The sequence below is a fragment of the Falco peregrinus genome, chromosome 5, assembly GCF_023634155.1.
Source record: "Falco peregrinus isolate bFalPer1 chromosome 5, bFalPer1.pri, whole genome shotgun sequence".
Taxonomy (NCBI): Eukaryota; Metazoa; Chordata; class Aves; order Falconiformes; family Falconidae; genus Falco; species Falco peregrinus.
Genome location: NC_073725.1, coordinates 85,626,916 through 85,645,710, shown reverse-complemented (window position 1 = coordinate 85,645,710; position 18,795 = coordinate 85,626,916). Strand labels below are relative to the sequence as shown.

Sequence of the window (18,795 nt, the reverse complement as noted above, 5' to 3'; positions counted from 1 at the left end):
TTTTTTTTTTTAACAAGATAAGCTGATTAACGTATACAAATTGACACAGCAAAATACCTTATGGTGTTAAGCAACCAGCTCGTGAACTAAAAGCACAGTGAGAAATATTTCTGTGAGAGTTTGAGGTGTGAGATATTACTCTTCCCCTGGTACTAGCTGACATTAACCCAGTTTTGCATGAAAATGGGCTCAGGGTGCTCACATAGTCGCTAATTACATTTCAGGTGAAGGGGCAGTGATAAGGAGAGGGGATATTTCAACAATTCCACTACACTGCAACCACTTGTCTGACTATGAACTACCTAGGGGAAGGGGAAAAACTCCTCAGTGTTCATCTGGAACCAGTTCCAAGTGAGTATCTGAATGGGAATTAAGTAAGTCAGTAATTCACCAATCTCTCAGAGACACCGTGTCGTTCTGATGTGCTCTGGGAAGGCATCATTTACCAGTGATCAGACTTTATGTATCACAGACAAGATTATCATCTGTATGAAGGTTTTGACAAAATTTCAGGACTGTATTGCCTTTATCAATAAAGGGCGAACAGAGAGATGGAGGGTGACTGTCCCCTCTATCAGATGCTCAGTGAAAAGGTGTGAAAGTTCCAAACAGAACGACTATCACAAACACCCCTTTCTTTCAAAAGCCACGGTGCTGCTTGCTCCAGACAGGGCAATGCAGAAGAAGGAGAAGTCGTCTGTGAAAGGTACAGCTGTTGGTCTCCCCACTTCCCAACAGAGGACACAGAACCGGCAGCCGTGTCCCCAGCCGGCAGAACGTCCCCGTGCAGCCTTGAATGGAGCAGAGGCTGGGCAAGGGCCGTGCTGCAGCTCACCTGCCTGCCTGAGGACAGCGGATGGGCTGGCTGCACCTGCTCCAAACCCTGCGTGGGCTCCTGCAAAGGGAATCAGGGGGCATCACCTCACAATAAAAAAGATGGGTTGCTCGAAGAAATAAATAACCAGAAGAAGGAACTGGACTTTTAACGTTCCCTCTATCCATTTGTTACTTTACAAACAACCAAAAGTTTCATCTGCCACACACTAGGCAACCTTAAGTGATTGAGGCATCTCCTCCCCCATCTAGATAAGCTTTGGATATACATCAAATGTTGGTGATTATTCTTTGAACATTTTCTATTTTCTCTTTTGTAACCACAGGGTTGAAACCCAGCTTTCCCACCCATTAGGCACATAGTCTGTGTACCTATTTTCTGAAAAAATATTCACCCGGAAAAATATCCTGAGCTCACACGCAAATTGAAGCAAAGGCAAAGAGGCAGAGTTTGCTGTTGGATATTTCAGTCCTGAATGGATAGTTAAATTCTAGTCATATTAAAAAATGAACATACATACATACATACCGAGCAGACACAAAGCCGAATGTAATCATGCAGAACAAAAACAGATGAAAAAAAGAACCGCTGAAGGAAAGGAACAGCATCCACCATACCCCCAAGTAGCACTAAAGCCACAATGAGTGACAGATGGGCAGAACTTTAGGACATGTGGTTGGTAAAAACGCGCTCTCTGTTTTACAGATGTGATGGCTGCCAGAAACGGTCACGGGGGAGCCTGGCCAGCCTGGGCTGGGAGTGTGTCCCCTCTGGCTTCAGGGGGAGCACAGGAAAGGTCCGCGGAGCCTTCCCGCATGCCTGGGCACTGCCCTCCCCACAAACCACTGCCTAACGGAACCGAATGGCCAGAGAAGTTTCAGAAATAATTTTCTGTTGATTGGAAGTAAATTCTCTACAAGAGAGCAGTACACCCAATCACAAACTGTCCGTCTACATCCAGGTCCTCATAAATCAATGTTTACTGAGAGAACGAGGAAGATCCTGAGATTTACAGCAAGACTAATGGGCAATTTCCCAGAGCAGGCTGGCTGCCGGGCTCCACCCTCCGCGCTTTCCTCCTCCGAGCTCTGCTGCTGGGAACAACAAGGCCCAGTAAAGATATCAATGAGCAGAAATGATGAATAATTGCCTCCCCTAAGCACTCAGATCTCCAAGCAGCCCTCTATAAACCTCTGAGGTACTTGGGGCATGAACGATTTTGCTATTCTCTCCCAAACACAATTTGCATCCTTAAAGACTTTTCTTTATCAACTTTGCTGGGCATTCTTACATGGGTATTTCTTTCTGAACAACAGAGCTTCTGGAGTTAATTCTTTCTGAAACAGTTTGCCCCAAATATAACACTGTCCATCATTGTGCTCCACCAGGTTTCAACCCAATCTGGGAGGCAGCAGCTTGTCTCTAGCAAAGCAATTCTGCCACGCTAAGTATAGTGCTGCCAGCTTGTGCTTAACAAGGATGAGTATTGCACCATCTCACTTAGCCAGCCAGCCCTGGATTTAGATACCTAAATTTAAGCACTTGGGCTTGAAGGCTTTGGACATCTTCACTGAATCAATACTGCTTTCAGAAGTCATTAGTTTCTGTTCTCAAACTACTTCAATCAATGCATATTCCAGGAAGGTTACCATGGTATAAAGGCATAAGATAACCTGCATAAGGGCTCCACATACACTATGAGCAGCACAGAAGACACACGCACAAATGGTGCATGTTACAGACATACAGAGGAAACACCGGCAAGTGCAAGTCCTATCAAAATAATTAGACCTGTCAAAGCTAAAACGTTTCAGGAAATTAGACTGATATAACATTTCAATGTTCAGGGGCCAGAAGCCCTGATTGTTTCTTAACTCCTAAAATGTATTTTGTTTTTACAAGTTATAATACACTTTTCTAAAAAATAAAATTAAACATATCAGTGTCAATGCTCCCAAAACAAAATATTTTGATATGTGTGAAATGATCTTCTCCCTTCCCAGCTATGATTTCTAGCTCTAGTAATTTAAAATTTGGGAGCTTTCTTGTACTTCAGAACCTTGAAAGCCTTTGTTAAATGGAATGTCCATCCTGTCCAGCTGCAATAGCTTCCCATCTGAAAACAATATTGCCTCTGTTGATAAGAACTAGAGTTTTACTCAACTATTTAGAGCTTCCTTTATGAAAAATAATGAGGTTGCTGATGTTGTATCTACACTAGCGTACAGTAAATAGATAAACAGCTTGTCAAATGGCAAGCTCATCAAAGAGAAGCAAGACAATTCTGAACCCTTGTGACAGTTTCTACAAAATAAAGTAATGCCATGCAAATTCTGTCACAAGGTCCACAGCCAGATCATTTGATCACAGATGACAGATAATGCTGATTTCAGACTCGGTCTTGATTGCAAATCTTAGCAATGCCAATTCAGATTTTGCAGCTGTAAACTTCATGTAGGAACCCCCCACCTTTGGGGCAAAGGCCAAACACTGTCTCACAAAGTTTCAGAAATTTAGTAACACAGGTGGAGGTCACAGAAGATTTAATAAGACCAGAACCACCATGGGGAGCTGATTTCTAATACAGACTGCCTTTTCAGTGACCACAACCATGAGCTGCCAGTAACTGGACCCATACTTTCTATAAGGTGCCTTAACTGACATTTCAATTACCCAAAAGAGGTACCAGGAAACCAGTGCTCACAGTAGCCAGTACTCCCTAAATGCAATATTACACAAACATTTTTTCACTGCAATGATACATTCCACCCCACACACATTCCTAAAAAAAAGAAAAAAAAAAAAAAAAAAAAAAGAGAGAGAGCAGCTGATACTTGCCTGTAAGGATGCCATTTTTCTCTACAGGTTCTTGCCAGCTGACCTTGAGAGACGTGTCCAGAATCTCAGTGAAGCTCAGGTGTCCCACCGCTCCTGGCTCTGGCAATCAGAAAAGGAAATCTGTTAACAGGAGAACCCCACTTACTTTTGATCTGATTCATGTGGCAAGGTGAGGGCTGAAGAAATAAAACACTGAGCCGGGGCCAAGGGAAGCCTGCTGGAAACATCAGTGAGAGCTGCAGGGGAGAGGGGAAAACGCAAGGTGTTCAGAAGCACTCTGGCTAGCATCACATAAATTATTTTATCCAGTCATCACCCTAACTGTGCAGAGAACTAAAGAGAGCGGCAGCAGGAGACTCGCACACAACTTGTTCTCTGCCTCTCTTCTTGATCTAACCTAATTAGAACAATCAAGCTGGCAATCCTGGAAGCAATCGCGTTGCTGTTTTCCCTCAACAACAGCGTGCAGCGTTTACCTGCGCTGCTGTGTGTGCTTACCTGGCCTTGGGTCTGCAGCACCACCACCAGCACCCCCACAGCTAGAAAGAAACTTTTGCCTATGCAAGGTCAGAGCAAGGACAGAGTCACCGACCCACTGCTTGGATAGAGTCTCTCGAAACAACTCTAAAAACGTCCAACATAATGGCAACTGTCTTCTGTAAAATGAATACAAGTGTGTGAAACTTTTTAAAGGATTTTTATGATGTAGCTCAAGCGCTCTTAAAAATTTCAGCTCCCTAGTGTGCAATGAAAGAACATAAAATGGAATGACTGTCAAGAATATGCCATCCTCCCTCAATTTTGATCTTCAAGGAAGACATCCTGACTGATTTTTGATCCAACTGCTGTTCTTTCTTCAATCGATGTACTGGAAAAAGGAGGTTTTGTTCACTTTATATTCACTGTGCTTCTGTCATTGGATCCCTGCCCGAGTATCCTCCAGCTCCACTGACATCAGTTGGCAATTTCTCGTTTGCAATTTCGTATTTTGTTTCCTCTTCAATGTAGTCCAGTTTCTCCTTCCCCTCCAGCTATGATAAAAAAACCCCAAAGCCTGCCAGTAGGTCAGCTACAACCACATTTGCAATTCTGCAATCCTAGTGAGGAAAATTTCCAAATCCATTCTGCAATATCTAGTAGTCAAAGCATTACAGAGAGAACGCTGATCCGGCAGTGATCTCAGGAATGATCTCAGGAATACCCAACGAGAGCACAGAAATGATGACTGTTTGGGACCACGTGTCTGCAGAAGTGCAGACCGTACACTCGCAGAGCTTTACTCCAATTAGCTCCTGCAGTCACAGTCCAATTTTAACATCATAATGAAAACCAGGTGCAGGTTACTCCAAGCCAGGGCACAATGCTTCTGACTGCATGTCAGACTTTATTTGACCTACAGTTCATCAGCAAACAGATCTGTTTGCACTATTTTTTTTCCTAAAGGATTGACTAACTTTGCTATACAGACAGAAAATTATCACCTGAGAACATGAATGACAGTCCTTTCGAACCTTTTTTCCCACCACATAAATCCTGAAGCAACTTAGATTCAATGAGTTCTCCACAAAGGTGCATTATACCATCCTGCACTTAACTTCTCAGTCACCATGAAAACCGAAGAAAGCAACTCTGAAGGATTGAAAAAAAAAAAAAAAAAGGGAAAAAATCCTGCTCATCTCTGCTGCTGAGGCCCCTTACAACATACAGTTGCATACACCAAGAAATGTTTTAAATGTTTTACAAAATAAAAGTCTGGCTTTTTCTTGTTTTACGTTTCATGATGGAATTTTCTTCTGTTTAAAATGGCACATGATCCCAACACTTCCCTGAGATACTTTCCATGTCTTGACTGTGCCCTTTTTCCCACTTTGTGCAAAATCTTTAAAGCTCATTTTTGCAACCTTTCCTTCAGCAGAAATATTAATGGTCTCTTCCTTCTTCCCAGCCAGTTAATTTTTGTGAAATCTTAAGATTCTCATATCTTTGGTTTCTTTACTCTTCTGTTCTCACTGGAATTAGCCACAGGGTTCAAATGTCATGGGGGGAGAGAGACAGATGGACCCAAGACAGACAGGTGAGTACATTTACAAACCATCATTGCCAAAAGCTTCATTTCCTTTGGAAAACAGGCAAAAAAGTTAATGCTACACACAGGAACGTAAAGCACGTTTCTCTTTCCTCCACACCTTTTGCTTTTAACCCCCAATAAACAAGTATGAGGTCATACTAGTCCACATAGTTTTCTGGTAGTTAAATGCTCTCAGTGATCTTCTGACAGGAAGGGTTTTAAGTCTGCTATCTGCTCTTGGGGCACAGGTCTAGCACATGGAGGATGCTAATCACGAAAGGAAAATCCATGGGAAACCATTTCATTTTCTTCAAGTTCTTTCAAGAGTATCTCATGAAAAATTGGATTAGCTCTTTGAGCCTTGCTTCTGTGAATGTTAACGACAATCAGATTTTTCTTTACAGGAACATTGACTAACCTAAAAGATTCCTAGTAAGGCAAAGTAGTATTCCTAAAAACAATACCTTAATGGATAAATTAGACATTTTTTTATTCTGATTTGGATCTGTAGATGTGCAGCAATGTTTATGATGTCTCATGGCAGGAAGATGCTGAAGTGCTGGCCAGAGCCAAGATCACCACAGACACACAGCCAGCTGCCAGGGCCACTGCAATACAGTTGTTTACCTGCACCAGACATGCACTGGATTTGTTAGTCCCAACCATGTCTTGAGCAAACACTTCCAAGCATTTTCTGATGCAGGAACTAATTTTTATGTTAAATATCCAGCTCATTTTACTTCATCCTGACTCCAGTTTTAGAGAATAAAAGTTACTGCATCGTTATGTTCCTGGTTCATTTATACAAACACTTGCAATATAATACAGATACAGACATTATCAATATATTGAATAACAGAAGGAAACAATTGTAAATCAATCATAGGCCTCCATAGGAAGTTCCCATGCTCAAGTTCCTAGGAAGATCAATTCGCATTTATTTGGATGCCTGAACATGGACTGAAGAGCATAAGGGTTCACAGACATACACACCTGTCGTGTGTTAGCTGAACCAGACTACAGAGCTTTCAGCTTCTGACCAATGTAAAAAATACTCATCCAGGTTTACTCCATGATGAAAAAAATATCAAACATCATTCATTAGCCACAGGCTAAAAGAACACATGTGGACAACTGGCTGAGGTCACCTGACGCAAAGTAAGTTGACAAGAGATTGCAAACTGATTGTGAAGCTGCGGTCAGATTTAAAGGATCCGGATTTGAAAATGCTGGCTTTTATACCCAACAAAACAAAATCTGAGCACTAAGGCTCTCTACCAGTGCTGACTACTCACTGTCTTCAAGGGTCCGCAGGAGCTGGGGTGTGCTTCGTGGTCCATCGCCAGGCGTGGTGAAACACAGAACTGATGTATAGTAAGTAGTATATTTCTTCAGGTTGGTGATGCAGCCACTATGAACGCCATGGAAGTCTGGAGCAATGGTGACCACAGTCACAGTCTCTGGAGCATCCGCTGTCCATGCTAGAAGCTAGAAAATTTAAACCTGGATGAGCTCTCATTAGAAGTTGCGTCTATTTGGAATCAGAGTATGCTTGGCTGCCAAAACCATCTTAATCTGATTGTAAAAAACCAAGCAATGCTGTTAAACTACTGTCACTTTGATGCTGAACAGATGGATATAACGCTGTTACTACGATAACTGGAGGGATGTGTGTAATACTCACTAGTGATGGGGGATATACTGATACCATGGAGGTACTGCAATTCTCCACGTCTCATTGTCTCAATGCCAAAATTATTGCAAATTATTATTTGTATGACATGAGCCTTTTGTCTCTCTTTGAGCTGCTCTGACTAGGCTGGATGGTCTCTGCTGCTGAAAGGAAGCTGAAGGAGGAAAAGAATTTTCAGTTCTACTCTATGATACACACGCTTTATCTTATTTTGGGGGTCCTTTAAAGATCCTGCCGGCTGGGGAGGCTGGCTGGCTCACACACACATACACAGATCTTCCCTCCCCTCCTACAGCGCCCTCAGCATCCCGCTGACCAGCCTTGCCTGGCAGGCTGGGAGCACCGATGCGGTCAGTGCCTTGGGATACCTGCACAGAATGATTCAAGCAGTTCTGGAACTACAGAAAGAATAGAAAATGGTTGGTGATTACTACAATTTTCAACCCCTCGGTTACACGGGTTAGACTCCCAAATACATTTTCCTGCATTTAAAATAGCACGCTTGTCAGATGTGCTCAGTTCTTCCAGGTTTCATTCATCGCTAGCAGATCTTCTGGGTGATCAATATTTTTCAGAGTGGGATATCTTACGTGTAGGTACCTAAATGAGGACTTAAAAAATTCATTTTTTGGTAAATGACTTTGAAATTTTAAAACAATTTTTGAAATCACCTTAACAGCTTAGGAGTCTAAGGCTTTAAAGTGCATATGAAATTTTTATTTTATCCAGAAATCCTTATCATGTGGCTTATATCAGCTTGTTAAAATTCTAAGCCTTACTCAGTATCTGTGTAAATCGTGCAACTCTTATTGATTTCAGGCTCATAAACATGGATAGATGCTTGAAATTAATGAGCCATATTTGACACACTTAGCCAATGTCTATAGTTTCTGATAATCAGAAAGCACAGTTCGAGGACTATAAGGAATAATTTTGTTAGGAATATTTCATATTTGAAAAGGTGCACTTTACGACTTCTTGAAATGCAAATAAATTTCAAAGAAAAGATAAAATGGAAAATGGTTGATGGGATAGTAAGTTTAAATTTCTTTTCTAAATCACCTTTGTGGATTACAATTGGCATTTATAACTTTGGAGGACTAAACTTCTCTTTTTTGAGTACATTTCATTGCATGTTCTTCAGGAAATGCAGGTGAACAATTCTGTCAAAGGGAAAAATGGATTTAGTTCTTAAAAACCCAAAAGCCTAGCTTTGACTACTAGTAATTTATAAATCATACACAAAACATATGCTATAACAGTAACTGACAGAAATGTTTTCACACAGTCTTTGTACTGCAATTCACAATCCCTATGAGAAACTGGAATGATAAAGCTGTTGCAATCTACTGCAATCAAAGAAACCCAAAGAGAAATGTTGATAATTTCAAAAGTTTTTACTGACCACTGACAGATACAAATTACAATTTTAGTTATTTTATACCACCACTAAAGAAACCGAAACATTAGAGGTAGCTTATGCAATGAGACAAAGAATCTTTAAACAGAAACTCTGTTTCAGTAAAACAAAGAATAAAAATCTAAACTATGGCTTTTGAAAATCTGACTGAGCTCACCAAGCTTGGACTTGCACCAGAAAATTATAGTGCACTGCAGTCCACTGAGCCCAAAAAGTGCTTTTATTCTCCGGAGTCTGAACAGAAGCCAAGGAGAGAGAGAGTGTGTGTGTGCGCGCGCATGTGTGTGTGCGTGCAGGCAGGCAGGCATGCATGCGGGCGTGCTTGTGTGTGTGTATATTTATCTCTACACACGCCCACCCCTGCAGCCCTGTCAGTCGCCTACTTTTGAGAGCTGGTTCTGTCTCTGGGGAAAACAGTCATACACAGCTACACGCATATAATACTTCAGCAGTGGGATTCTGAAACCACCGCTGTTCTTCATGAGAAACATATAGATCTGGGCAAACCCACTAGAACTCCCATGCGTAACTTTGTCTTAGCTTCTTCATCGCTTTGAGACATTCTTAGAGAAGGATCAAGTCTTCTCAAGCTTCTTACACCCACCTACAATCCTGCAATACACTGCTTGTCTTCTGAACTCCACATCCTTCTCAGCCCACTCCATGTTCCTTCACCCAACACCTACATCGCCCTTCTTCCTCCCTGCTTGTGAAACACACCTGCCTTCCCCTCCCCTGCCCTGTGATTACTGAGAGATTTCCCTTCGTTCTTTCTGTGAATGCTTTTAAACCCTTCGTTCATTATGCCCCTACTGCCGAACCTTTTGAGGAGTTTCTATTAAGCAGTCCTTCCTGAGAGACAGAAATAAACCACTCCAGCTACCTCCTTAGCATACACTCCACTGGTCAAAGTACCAACAAGTGCTCTGTTAAGCACTCTTTACTCTGCGTACTGTAATAGGTATTGCCAGTTGTCCCATCAACAGGGGCTTACCACGCTACCTCCATGTCATCAAGCATAATTAATACATTTTACATTTCTTAAATCTCCCAAATCATCACAGTGGGGAAGTTAAGAGAAACATTTAGTGGGATGCCTTGGTTCCTAATGAAATGAATGGGAATTTTGCATTAGGGTAAAAAGAAATCTCAAGGTAGATTTTCAGCGGCACAACATAACGACCTGTGCAGACTTCCCAAACTCTTTGATGCTGAACTGCTTTTTGGCTTTGGAAATTCTCCAGGTAAATGACAGAGGTATTAGGACTTCTAGCCTACGACATATCCCCTTTTCAGAACTTATAAAAATTGCAAATGCTAGGAGCAACAGCTGCTCACTTCTCTTTTCGTTTTACTTGCGTAAGCATATAGACATATACACACTGGAAATCTAGTGTCACTTTGGAAATCCAGAGGTTATTAGATTCAACTTTTAACTGTTATATATCATCCTAACTGTTATATACCAGGACTGTTAAGGCAAATGTTACTTGAAGTTACAGAAATCTAGTTTCTATTTACCTTGTATCCTTGGTTGATACCGTTGATGAACTGCTGGGGTGGAGGGTTCCAGAGGAACTGGATGGTTGTGGAGTTCACGGCTTCGACTTGCACGTTCTGCGGCGGAGCTGTAGGCACTGCTCTCGATCAACAGAGAGGGAAACGGGATAAAACAGAGCAGAGGAGGGATGAGGAGACAGAAGACAAAGATGAACTCAGAACCCACTGACTGCCACTTACTCATGTTGTAATAACAACCTCGAGAGAAGGATGCACTTCTTGCGAAAGAGCAACCAGCAATGATTTGGAAAGAAGGGTAATTGGGTTAATTTCTCATTCTGTATTGGAGATTCTTTCAAGGGGAGGGGATGAAATGATTTCTGCAGCTTATTATTCCACAGATGAGTTTCTCAAAGACTTGAGACAGAAGCTAGGTAATGATAGGTGAACACATCTCATTCAATTATCCATGACTGCACAGAGAACGAACAGTTTCAGAGAGAAATTTCTTCAGTCTTTTAATACCGCTCAATTCCCCAGATCAGACCAAGCAAACATGGAGTCCGCACAATTAAAGTTCTAATTGTGAATTATAATCTGGCAAGAGCATCTGTTTATTATTTACTGCTGCTTAAAGAATTAGGATCAGTCATAACACATGCAGTAAAGATTTTTCTTGGGAATTGGAGACGTACTCGTTTCATCTTGATATGATATTCATTCATGTATATTGAATTGATTATATATATTTTGAGCCAGTGCACCCTCTAATCAACTAAAAGTTGCATAAGCATTTTATGCCAAGTATTTAATTAGACAGATGTTTTCTCAATACAAAAGAAAGCATAGCACATAAAGGCATACTGCCTTCAAACAACAAAAAATAACACCTAAGTACTTTGCCATTTAATATAATGTCTCTTTAAACACCTTCCAGGCAATTTCTTCAACTTCTTGCTTTAGGGTGCCATTTCTACAGTTCTCAGAGGAAAGAACACTAATAGACAGATCTATTTTTCTGAAATTACCAAGCTTATAGGAAGTTTAAGAAGAAAACTGCTATTTGAGTATTAAAAAATGGACCAATACACTTTGAGTCCTATAAAAAAAGTTTAATAAAGCTTAAAAAATATTACTATTGACAGTCCTGTGCATTTGTATTCTACAAAAGAGGAACTGTCCACAAGTAGTTTTGAAGCCTGGAAAGCTTTGTTCCTTCTGCTTCCAAGGGAGAATTTCTTCCAAAGCCCAATGACCTATGCTCCCAAAAAGTATCCACAATTCCCAGTGAGAAAATGGTTTGCTCCATGCTTTTCAAAAACAGGCCATGAACTTTTAAAGCTACAAAGTACTTTCGGAAGATGAGTCTTTGTATGGAGAAGAAATCAAGACATGTGCAAAAATGTAAAAATGCCTCTTTTTTTACTGAAAGCAACATTTGTTTGAAAGAGACGTAAAAAGGCATTATTCTTAACTGGTGTACAAGCTATAGTAAGACTGCAGCCAACAGAGCTAGGACAGCATACGCTTATCAGAGACATCCTAGAAATATCAACAGAGAAAATTGGAGAAACCCTCAAAGATGTCAGGTTTGAAATGACAAGAACATCCACTTTCATGCCCTGTCATTAAAACTCCCTGATGACTATACAATGCCTTGAAAATTCAGCTCTGCACATTTTATTTAATCTCAGAAACTGCATGTTATTCAGCATTTTCTTGCCCTAATTTAAAACCTGATGGCACAATTTATGAACTATGCATAATTATTGAGTTCTAAAACCAGAATTTATCCGATACTACTCTAAATCTTCATTAGAATCTGGGTCCTACTTCCTGCCATGTATCATAACTCCCTGTATGCTTTTGGAAGGTTATAATATTATCTTAATGACCTGTAGACATCATAAAGTTTTCGTAGTTAAGAGATTCACCAAATCATCCTGATATACAGTCATAAATATTAAAGTCACTCTACAGTCATAATGAGGTGCTTTGGCTACAGTCCCCTACTAAATGTATTTTTTCTTATTCATGTTCTTTGATTAAACTGTTTATTATGAGAACCATGACATTTTTCAGTTTGCTTTTGTGTGAAATACTTTGTGTAATTAATGGTTTATGTGATTAAGATTTTTTCAAAAATCAAAATTCTTGCTTTCCTGCATATTTGCATATTCAGATATTGTAACTGTCAGAGATCTGTCACTGCAGAAGAAAACGGTATCAGAAGCCTTCAAGTTAGTTCGTTATCAGAAAGTCACCTGGACACCACTGATCGATCAGTCTCCTGTCAGGAGGCTCAATCAGCTGGGCATCATCCTCTGCACTCATTCTTCTTCCTTCTGTTGAACTGCTACATTACAACTGTATTTATGTGTGCCAGGCTGATTTTGTAACTCTGTTGTACAGAAAATCTGTACGTAACACATACGCTGCCCACTGACAGCCACGCTTGAAGAAATGCAGAACTTTGGCAGTGGTAGGAACAGTCTGGTTTTCCCAGGGTGTAAGAAACCCACAGAGGTGACCTGAGAGAGAACAGTGCAACCACTCCCCGCTGCCTTTATGATTTTCCTGAAACATAGATGAGCATGTGCATTGCTGCTTCATTTCTTTGGGCATTCTTTAGTGAAGGATTCAACGGATGGCTCTACAACAAATAGCCAATTTCCAGTGATTTCATTATCACAATGATTTTATTCTAAGGGTCTGATTAGTCTTATAACTCAAAATATTGTAAAATTTGTTAAGAGAGGAAAAAACCTGCATCAGCAAGCTCCAAGTTTTCATTTGCAGTCCTTACGGTCCTCAAAAAAGCTCAGGCAAACACTTGAGGATAGGTTTCCTACAGTTTTAGAAATGTGGATAGCCAAATGCATTATTTATTTTAAAAGGGAAATATTTTTCTTACATTAGGAGATAATATCCTGAAACAAGAATAAATGATCATAGCACAAAAAGTACCTGCTACAAGAAGAAAAATGGTAAAAATAATGAAGAGAAAACATAAAACCTTCAGTATTGGAAATCAGGATTTATATTACAATTCCTCTTTGGACATCTTTATTGAAAAATCAACATCTGCATCTCAATGAATGCATTTAAAAGATGGAAAGAACATGATCCATCTGATAAGCATAAGCTTAATTATACTGCAGAAGACATAACATAATACATTTTTATATTTTTAATCTGTAAAATACTGGCATTACAATCTCAAATTTACTTCAAAGTGCCAGTATGAAGTTCTCCTTTTATGTCCTGATATTAAAGACTTTCTTGGGTATCTGGACAGTTTTGCATTTAAAAAAGAAAAGAAGTTTGACAGAAGCTAAATCAGAATTGACCTTCTGGTCACGTCAAACTCAAATACTTTTCCACGATCTTGAGTAGTAACTTACTGAAACTGAGACTAACCACATAAAGGGTTTTTTTCTAATTCAGTGGTACGTATCCATCTTCTTCCTACAAGTTTCTTGTTATCAAGCACTACAGAAGCTACCAGTGTCAAACAGGCGTTCCAAGAGTAATCCCCAAGTATTTACAATCTCAGCTTTTAAATCCATACTTCATCATATTTGCAAGTATTCCTAAACCATCTCATAGCACAGACCCATCTGGAAGGCATCTCGGAATCGCAGATCAAAATGGTCAGACAAAACCAGCTGCTACTTTCTTCCCAATAAAGTTCACGTGGTTGGAAATCCGTTAAGAACTCAGCCCCCAGGACGGCAAGTTAACGCACAGCATTCCAAGCAGAAAAGGTCATGGTAGCACTCTAGCTAAAAGCCATTAAAAGGGTTTCACTGACGAGATAATTGAGAGAGGAGAAGGCATTAAGGTTAAGCATGTGTACATGTAATTATTCTGTCTCTAGCTATGTGCAAATAGCATGTAAATCCTGCAGAGATTCTGACAGCCAGATTTACTGGTCTTAAATATAGACCTTCAACTGAGGCATGTAGAAAAGTCTCCTACTCCTACAAAGATCCCGTGCCTCAATAAGGCAGGTTTGGGGAGCTGCGGGATCTCCTGTGTGTGAACATTTGGCTGCTCCTGTAACGTGCTGACCGGCCATGCTGAGCGCCCATCCCGGTGGGAGCTGGGCAGGGTCCTGTCGCAGGGGCACCAGCCCTCCTGTGGAGCCCATTCCCCTGCTCCCCCCGCTGACACCCTCCACTGGGCTACAGACTGCGGCAGGGGCACAGAAAACCTGCTCTCTGCACTTGTATGTGTGCTGGTGTCTGAAATTCAGTCGTGCAGGAGTTGGCACTAACGGGTGAGGTTTGCTGCTGGCAGCTGGGAAATGCCTTTTTACTTCCTTCTATGCCTCTTCCAAGAACAAGATTTTACTTCTCTGTTGAGAGCAGGGGGCCAGGGGCCTCACCGAGACAACTGCTGATTTCCCCACCTTTGTGAAATCATTTACAAAAAAGGCAGTAGATGGGAAATGACACCTAACAGTGGAAAAACCAATCCACAAGTCAGCCACCACAACTCCACCCTGCTTCTGCACAGGAGCAGCTGGGACCCAGGAGGTCACGGATGCCCCACGGCTGTAGGTAGGTGCTCCACAGGATGCCAACCAGGATCTTTGAGATGTTTTTTGCCAAGAAAGCCTAAGGGAAAGCCAAGGGAAACCTAGGGGACACCCAAGGGACACCCAAGGGACACCTCTTTTCACTGCGATAAAATTGAATGGTTGCAGAGGACAGTCCTTATTCAGATACTCCTTTTTTAAAGATTATTCCCTACATAAAGTAGGAAGCTTTCAATTAGGTTTTCTTTAGCTCTTCTGTCTCAGTCTTCCACATTTCCCTGATTCACCTCCTACTGCCTGAGGAAGACACGACTTTGGACCTCACTGAACAGACACGTCTTGCTCTTAGCCTTCTCTCCACACCGTCAAGACTCAGTAGGCTGGTGACTGTCCCACTCTTTTATTCAGGAAGGGCCTTTTGCTAAGACTTTCCTGCCTTTCAATGTGTCCATGCACAGCACAGAAGGGAAAATAATATCAAAACTACGTGTTGAGACCCATTTGGGCCACAAGACTGGCTTTGGGGATACGCATCAAAAGAAAGACATAACACTTCAAGCAGAAACAGAAGTGGGTTAATGTCAATGCAAAGCACCTAATGAAAGCTACATCTCTACTTATAAATCTCGCCCAAATCTAAGGAGTGGTGGGAGTTCTTCCAAGGAAGCAGTTCAGCAGTATTCATGCTGCTGAGATAAAAGGGACAGACCCAAAGCAATGGATGGAAGCTTCTGCTTTCTCAAATCAGCCTGCAGAAAAAGGTAAATGTGTCCAACAGTACAGAGCAGAGACATCACCACCACCATCCAGAAAGGTATTTATACATCTCACAAATCTCCCAATACCTATTCTTATATGAAAAGGTATTGGGAAACTTTGATTTTTCATATGGCAATGGAAAGTCCTGCAGGACACTGTTTAAATAAGGAAGAATTGCCCTATGCAGAAGGCTGACACAAATCCCTGCAAAAAGTAACATCAAAGTAAGGAACAGCTGGAGAAACTCTGAGGAAGAAAGACCTATATATACAGAGCATCAAAGGATTAGGCTGAATATCACTCTGAAAAGACTTTCAAGATTTAGAGACAGTCAAACTGTCTGACCCTAGTGCTAGGATGTTCAGTGCTTTGCCAGTAAGTCTTTCTGACATTTTATCTCATTGACATTATGTGCCACTTTCTCTGCAAGGTTAGATGTTTCGGCATCTTCTGAGTTTGGCTATATTCTAGAAGTTGATGATTTTCTAAGAGCTTTGCGTAGCTGATTAGTTATCAGTGGCTAAAGCAATGCCAGAGGACTAATGAGGGATTAATAGACTAGGTTCTGGTATAAATCCACAGCTTATATGGCCAGTCAATATCCTCTATGACAAAGATGCCAATGTGCTGATCTGCTCCTGCCAATGGGTTGATCTGCTCCCAGTGTTCATCTCCTCCCAGGCTCTGACTGCATAGCACACTTGATTAATATGAGGTGTTTCAGGTATTTTTTATCTGCAGACAGACAGGTTCTTGCCAGCATAGCTCACATCATTTAATGCATGTCAGAACAGAGACGGTGGTGGTGGTAGTAGGAGAGGGGGATGGATGGGAATGTGTGTCTTTGACATTTATCTCCACTCGTATTAAAATCAGAATATGATTTACAAGGCAGTTTTACACAAGGCTTTTCCTTCCTCCTGCTGGTTTGGTTTAGGAAGGACATTCTGGAGCAAGAAACAGCCACTGGCTTTTCCTTGTCATTTCCCAGCTACAAGAAAGATAAAGGAGCGGGGTTTTGGATGGTAGTGCGTTACATATGGAGACTTGGTATTAATCCAGTTTCAAATGCTACTGATACCAGCCAGGCTCCCTTTTCAACTCAAAATGTAAAAGGCTTCAAACCCTTTGTAGAACACTGTATGCATTTGGTGATTTGCACAGAAACCCAGCAAGGGATTCATTAGGAGATGGAAGCACCCATGAAGTAGTTCTTTAGAACTATTATTAAATACTGATACAAAATAAATAAGAAATATCCAGGTTTTCTTCTGCGTCTACCCACCATTGAGCATTTAGGGAACTACATAAAGACACGCAGGGCATTGCAAGTTATCCTGCAGTCTAAACACTCTTACTGATTAATATGAACACAGGACTGACTACACTTAATTTATAACAGAGGATTTATATCCTTATAAATGATAACAGACAGCCAATCAATAAAGGATGATAATAACAGCACATAATATCAAGGGAAATTAGAGTCAACTGCAGGATTTAAGAAAAAAAGCGTGAAGTCCAAACCGGAGTCTTAATAGATGAAAGGTTAAGGTGCTATGATAGCTTAAAATGTGCAAATAAACAAAGTAATGAATTACAAGTATATTCACAAAAGAGATTCAAATTCTGTGTGCAATCCAATTCTCAGCAGAGATCTGGTCTTTAGTGGGATACAAAACATTAATCCTGGCTGCGAGAAGACCAAAAAACATTTTCAAGGTCTGCTATAAATACTTCTAGAAAGAGGTTGAGTGTGTCTAGACTCCTCTAAACTCTGAGACTTTAAATGCCCTAAGACAAAATATAGTTAGCTTTCTTCTTTAATTGTTGTGATTAATTAGTGCTGCATACAAATAACCTTTTTTTAAAGATCTCCCAACACCTCAAACTGTATCTAATCATGCTGTAACATACTCGTGGTAACAATTAACAAACAACTACATATTCGTCACTAATTTTAAATTAACTGATGTGCTGTAAATCTGCAAGTTTTTAAAATAGTTTAATTGTTTTATGAGCGATAAAGTAGAGACCATGTACTGTCCAGTGCTCAGAATGCAGCACAACCCTGCAATTATGGGAATATACGAAAGCTTTAAGGGCCTGGTACTTAATTATCCTACGGATTTTTATACCAATCTAGAGGTGTAAACATGCTTTACACCGGTTGTAAAAAGTAATTACATATCCTTTTGTTGGTGTAATTTATACTCTTCTTAAAGCACTTACCAGAAAGGTGTGGAGGAGCTGTAGCATAAAAATCAGGGCTTTAAAGATCGTTTTATCTTCCTCTTTGCAAATGTCTGCACCATTCCTGAAATGCTACAAAACACTCTTTCTCCACAGGCTGTGCTTCTCTCCCTGCAGTTTCCTTGCAATTTATTCCACACTATTTCTGTGATTATCAGAACCAATGCAGCTGGTTTACTCAGCTTTTGTCTCCTATATCGCCCAGGCGGCGTACTGCACATCTTGACCACAGTAAACCCAATTCCCTGCCATATTCTCTGAATCTCCTGGCAGAGTAACCTCAGCCCCTGCCTGTCACACGTCCTATAAATCCATCCCATGGAACCACAGCTCTCTTCAGCATTTTTATTTATTACTTATGCTGTGGCTGACTCTGACCTGCAAGTGTGGTAACGTGTCATCATGAGGTCAACAAAAATAGATAATTTTTGAATCCACTCACAGCTTTTTCTACAGCAGAGAGTAGCAGAGTCTCGTCTTGTCTCTGCTGAGGAATTTGAAATTTGTAGGTGTTTCCTACCCTAAGCTGTTTATCAAATTTGGCTGAAATGACTACTCATTTTACAAGGTGTTAGGAGGGACTATCAGAGAGTGCATCTCCTCCTTCGGAAACCGTGCTGTAAACTCACTATAAAAGATATACTGGACCAATTTGCTCACCTCCCTGTAGAGTGTACTCTGTCACAGGTCTGCTGAATGCTCCCAGCCCAGCTCCATTGTAAGATGCCACCTGGATCTCATACTGGGTCCAAATGATCAGGTCTTTCACTAAGCAGTAGTTAATTTCTGCACTGGTGATGTTCTTATACTGGTGTTCTCCAGGGAGGCCAGCCAGGCGATACCTACCATATGGGAAGAAAAATTTGCTAGTTAATTAGATGGTATC

General features: G+C 40.9%; 1 protein-coding gene across 4 annotated transcripts in view; it reads right to left on the bottom strand.

Moving 5' to 3' along the window:
* SDK1 (sidekick cell adhesion molecule 1) overlaps positions 1–18,795 on the bottom strand; it is a 412,484-nt gene that overhangs the window by 100,221 nt on the left and 293,468 nt on the right. For all 4 annotated transcript variants that reach the window (XM_055805382.1, XM_055805383.1, XM_005228982.4 and 1 more), the window contains 4 exons: positions 18,570–18,751; positions 10,376–10,491; positions 7,037–7,229; positions 3,674–3,772 (listed from right to left, as the gene is read on the bottom strand). In XM_055805382.1, the coding sequence (XP_055661357.1) occupies positions 3,674–3,772; positions 7,037–7,229; positions 10,376–10,491; positions 18,570–18,751 (590 nt within the window). The remainder of the gene's footprint in view (positions 1–3,673; positions 3,773–7,036; positions 7,230–10,375; positions 10,492–18,569; positions 18,752–18,795) is intronic.